The sequence below is a fragment of the Mastomys coucha genome, unplaced genomic scaffold, assembly GCF_008632895.1.
Source record: "Mastomys coucha isolate ucsf_1 unplaced genomic scaffold, UCSF_Mcou_1 pScaffold21, whole genome shotgun sequence".
NCBI classification, from domain to species: Eukaryota; Metazoa; Chordata; class Mammalia; order Rodentia; family Muridae; genus Mastomys; species Mastomys coucha.
In genome coordinates, this window is record NW_022196904.1 from 175,541,523 (window position 1) to 175,546,812 (window position 5,290).

At 48.8% G+C, this 5,290-nt stretch overlaps 1 protein-coding gene across 1 annotated transcript in view; it reads left to right on the forward strand.

Annotated features, from left to right (window-relative positions):
* The window catches only part of LOC116101180 (acyl-CoA desaturase 4), a 13,836-nt gene that overhangs the window by 492 nt on the left and 8,054 nt on the right, over positions 1-5,290 (forward strand). The window contains exons 2-3 of the mRNA XM_031384841.1: positions 284-551; positions 3,799-3,929. Of these exons, the coding sequence (XP_031240701.1) occupies positions 284-551; positions 3,799-3,929 (399 nt within the window). The remainder of the gene's footprint in view (positions 1-283; positions 552-3,798; positions 3,930-5,290) is intronic.

Sequence of the window (5,290 nt, forward strand, 5' to 3'; positions counted from 1 at the left end):
GCTGTCCTGGAACTCACTCTGTAGACCAGGTTGGCCTCGAACTCAGAAATCCACCTGCCTCTGCTTCCTAAGTGCTGGGATTAAAGGTGTGTGCCACCACTGCCCGGCCACCATGAGGTTTTATTGTCAATATATTATAGGTAGTTTCTGGGAAGTTTTCTCTGCTCCATCTAGTACATCTGTACTCCGCCTTCATATGACCGCTTGGCTGTATGACAGAAGAAATACCCCCTTGCTGCCCTTGTGTACCTGCTCTTGATTTCCACTCCCTCTCTCGTTGAAGATCTCCAGCAATCGTAGCACTCCCACCATCATGGAGCCTCACTCCCGGAGACAGCAGGACAGAGAAGAGAAGATTCCCCTCCAGGCAGAAGACATCCGGCCTGAAATAAAAGATGATCTATATGACCCCAGCTACCAGGATGAGGAGGGGCCCCTGCCCAAGCTGGAGTATGTCTGGAAGAACATCATCTTCATGGTCCTGCTGCACGTGGGAGCCCTGTACGGGATCACGCTGGTTCCCTCCTGCAAGGTCTACACCTGGCTCTTGGGTAATCCCCCAAACCCTCTGTCCTGGGCCAGCATCCCATGTTTCTCCCCCTACTCCTTAATGAGGTAGACTCTGATTCTGAAAAGCAGCCGCTCTCTGTCCAGATTTTTCAAATTTTCTCTCCACTTTCTGAGATATTGATAGCTAGACTGGGAACAGAGCCTCATGGGATTGGGATGCAAGAGTGTCAGTTCTGGAGGTTCTTTAACTTGGATGCTAAAGCCTAGGAAAGGTGGAGGGATATGTATATGGCAAAGGATTGACAGTCCCTGAAAGAGCATTTCTGTCCAAAAAACTTCCTGACTCAGCATTGCCTGCCACAAGAAAGCTAGGGCCCTCGCTGGGACGCTTGGCAGCTTGATGAGGGGCTGGGACGCTTGGCAGCTTGATGAGGGGCTGTTTGCTTAGTCAAGAGACAGAGTAAAGTGAGACTCTTCAGAGGGGATCACTGGAGAACAAGGAGTGATAAGGGGTTACCAACAAAAAATATTTGTACATGATTCTGATCACGACAGACTTGTTTGCCCCTGAGAAAGACGAGATGAGCTCCCCATACAGTCCAAGTACACAGGTGTGCAGTTCTGCTGCTCCAGGTTGGTCCTGTCAGTCAGCAAGATGCTCTTAAATGAAAAAAAAAAAAGGTTCAGAATTGTGTGACATTCCATTCATTCCCTGGCCAGCCAGTTCCTGCTCCTCCTGTCTCTGGAGATCATGTAGGACAAAGGGCCCAGAACCTTCTAACACTTATTCTGTTGTTTCCTACCCACCCCCACCTCTCCTTGCCCAAAATATCCAGGTTCAGAGACTGAGAAACCCCGGCCTTCAGGCTGTTGTGACAAGGAAGAAGGTTGCCACCATGTCTCTTATCTAGAAGCTCAGCTCCTTAGGGATCTGTGGGTGTAGGCTGATGCAGGGCTGGCCCCTGGACCCATGTGCTTTCAGGTAGATTCGCCTCCGACTCCCAGTTCTTAAGTCAGGAAGGGAGGAGGGGACTCCGCAGGCCAGGGCACCTTGCTGCCTTCTGATGGATGGTGAGCCAGGGATCGCTCTCTGGAAGGCAGAAGACTTTCTGGTAGCTGCCTCTAGTTGGGTAGTGATGGAGAAGTTGGCTGCCGGTGTTGGCCACCCCTGCCCTCTGTCTCTTAGTACCTGCAGCAGGTGAGCTCTGGTCCTTGGAGCATCATCACTTTAAAAGCTCTGTAGGTGCCAGGGAAAATTCAACTGAGGAGAACCCCTTTTTCAGGACTACAGTTTTTCCAGGTACCAAGGGGGGGGGGTGTTGGGCAACAGCTTGTCGTGATTAGGAAGGCTGGGTCGCGTTCCCTGGGCCAGTTGTGTGTTTTCCCAGTATTTCTCCTAACTTGGCTACTCTGAGAGCCTTCTGCCCTGCAGGGGTATTGACATAGGATGCTAAAAGAGGAAAACCCTCCAGCTCACTTCTTAGAACAATGGTAAAAGAAGTTGCTTAATACACTATGGACACAACCAGACCTTGCCTGGAGGTCATGGAAATAGCCTATTTGAACTGAGCCATCTATTTGAACTACACTTGTTTGACAGTCACGGGGCTGAGAAAGAGGCAGCACAGTATTAGGGTTCTTGTCTCAATCCCCTTGTGCATACTTCAAGTGTTAGCAAAGCCAATGTCCTAGAGACACCTGGGACATAAAACTCATCCTTCTGGGCGTTCCACTGAGGGCCTCTGCTTTGGCCAAAGCTCTTCATTTTCTCCTGTGATTGCAGAATCCTGGCTCCCCTGTGGTTCAGGGTCAGATCATATATGTGGGAAGAGCTCAATCTAAATATATCCAGAAGCAGAAAATCACTTGGGTCTGGTTCCAGCTCAGAGAGAATGTGGGCTCAGCTCCTTGGGGATCTGTGGGTGTGGGTGTGGTACCTGTACACTGGCTCTGTGGTCTTTGTGGGAAGCCTAAGAAGGAATGGATGGAGCAGGAGAGGGGAGATGCTGTTTGGAAAACTGTCACTTCTGGCTCTAGAAGGATCCAAGAGAGTGTATACAATGCATTTTGACTTCAAGCTGAACTATGCTCTGTGGCCTCCCAGGAGCCATGGATTCCAATAGCCCATAGGAGTGAAGCACGGTTGAATGTCTCCTCTAAGCTCTCGTGGGCATAGCCTTGACAGAGTAAGGGGAGTCTGTTGCCTTCTCTGTTAACAGCTGAACCTCCTAAGCCTTTGACTTCAAAGACAGCAAGGTAGGCATGCTTAGTCCACGATACAAATATACCAGAGTTGACTTGCCCTAATATAGGCACCACCAGCTGCCAGCTTTAAGCATTATTCAGCATTGTACTGGCAGTGAGTGATTGACAGAGGGACATGGCAGAGGAGAGGTGTAAGATCGCAGTGAAGATCTTGGGGTTGGATAGTAGGGCTAGAGCAGTGCCTTATTTACAAGAAACCAGGCTTCAGCCCCTGGCTACAGTATGATTCTGGGAAAACATTTAGCCTTCTCAATGATCTAAGTCTTCGAGATGCATCGGGATCATACCTACCACACAGGGTATACAGTGATTATGAAAATGTTAATATTCTTGGTAAAGCTCAGGCCACTGTAAGAACATAATTCTGTGCAGGGCTGATTCACCCTGATATAAGCACATGTCTTGCTGTCCTATCAAAATGTTCCAGCTGGTGAATTGGCATGGGCCTGTGATCTCTTAAAATTTGGGGGTTGTTGTAATTGATCGAACCCCAAATTGCTCTGGATTTTCAAGCCACTGAGGGCTAATCTGTGGTCCTGAACAGTGGTCTGCCTTGATTTCTGGGGCTTCTTAGCTTACCTCCATCTCTAGATAGATGGATGGATGGATAGATAGATAGATAGATAGATAGATAGACAGACAGACAAACTGATGCGTAATGCAACTACTCAAGTGTTCAAAGCCACAAGATATGAAGACCAAGGCATGGGCTGGAGAGATGGCTCAGCGGTTAACAGCACTGACTGCTCTTCCAGAGGTCCTGAGTTCAATTCCCAGCAACCACATGGTGGCTGTAATGGAATCTGGTGCCCTCTTCTGGTGTGTCTGAAAACAGTCACAATGTACTCATATACATAAAATAAATCTATTTTTAAAAAAAGACCAAGGCATCCCAGGGTTCTGGGAGAGGATTCCCATTAACCTCTGAAGAAGCAGCAGACTAGAGAGTCAGTCAAGGGTTCTCACACCCTTGGCCCGACAGGACTAGCAATGGTTGGTAACTCTCCCGCTGTCTCCTGACAGGAATATTCTACAACATGGTTGCCGGTTTGGGTGTCACAGCCGGAGCTCATCGCCTGTGGAGCCACCGAACCTATAAAGCAAGGCTGCCCCTGCGGATCTTCCTCATCATAGCCAACACCATGGCTTTCCAGGTAAGAGGCTGCCCATAGAGGCTCCATGTCTACTCTGTGAAGGCTGGGGACAGTGTGAAGCAAGTCAAGACCCCAAGAGAAGCCAACAGGACAGTCATTGTCCTTCTCATTTTCCTGTAGTCACCACAAGTGCATGCTCGGTGCTGGGGTTCACATAGCATGGGAGTCACCAGGATGGGAAAGAGTTAATTGGAAGACTCTCTGGCTATAGGGTCACTGTTTTCCCCAAGGTTCCCATGTGACACTTCAATAGTGTTTGTGACATAGATGAACTCATTAAATCCTCAAAATGTCTTAGGAGATCGAGCCCCATTTTGCACTTGGTCGCTAAGAGATTGGACGGGTAAACACTGTGTTAAACACTGAGTGACTGTCATACTGGGCAAGTCAACTATTGATGTTTGCTGAGGCAAAAAGTTAGAAAAGAGAAACAGTGAAAGTAACAGGGGCCTATTGTTGCTATGAGACTTCAGCAGTGAGCTCAGGATAGCTCATGGTATGGGGCTTACCCTGCAGTAAGAGGACATCAAACCAGCCCCACTGTCCTGGCATGACTTGAAACCAGTCCCGCTGTTCTGGCACAACTGACTTGAGATGCTCAGCTCACCTGCTAACAACTTATTCCTTAAAGGCTCCTGCTGTCCTGTGCCACGCACACTTTGCGTGACGGCGGTATTTGAGGCGTAAACTTCAAGGAAAGTCAGTCTCCTGCCTCTGCATTGTCATCTGGCACCCCAAACTCAGGGGTAGCCCAGATATGTCCTCGTACTTGTGTGCTAGGGGTCTACCAAGATATCATTTCTTAACAGCTAGAAAAAGAAAATTTGGACATTGCTCTCTGACCTTCACCAGTGTTCCAAAGTCCTAGTCAAACCCTGGCTTGGAATGTTAAGCCATTCTAACTAATTGCCTCCAGCATTGTGGGTAGGGCATTAAAGCTTACAGAAAGAGAGACAGCATAGAGTATTCAGTAGCAGGCAGCTTGCATTCAGCATTTGGACTCGCTCGCACTCGGACTAGAACCAGAGCTTAAGTGAACCAGGACTTAGATCCATGCAGTCCGTAGCCCCCCTCCCCCCCACCCCCGGGCCCAGAGTGCTTGGGTCCGGGTGTGTGGGGGGTGCAGCACCAATTGAGATTCAAGAGATTGAGCATTCAAGATGCGAGCCTGGAGGTGCTGCACCAGTCCAGAGGAGATGGCTGCTGTTTTAGACCTAGTGTGTTTTAGGTGGCCTCATATGTACCTCGACTACTGAGCTGCCAGGTTTTTCATTTCTCTCTTTTGCAACGATGGTAAAAGCCTCATGTCATTTTAAGAAATACATTCAGATAGAACACTTCTTGTGTAGTGTCTATTTGTC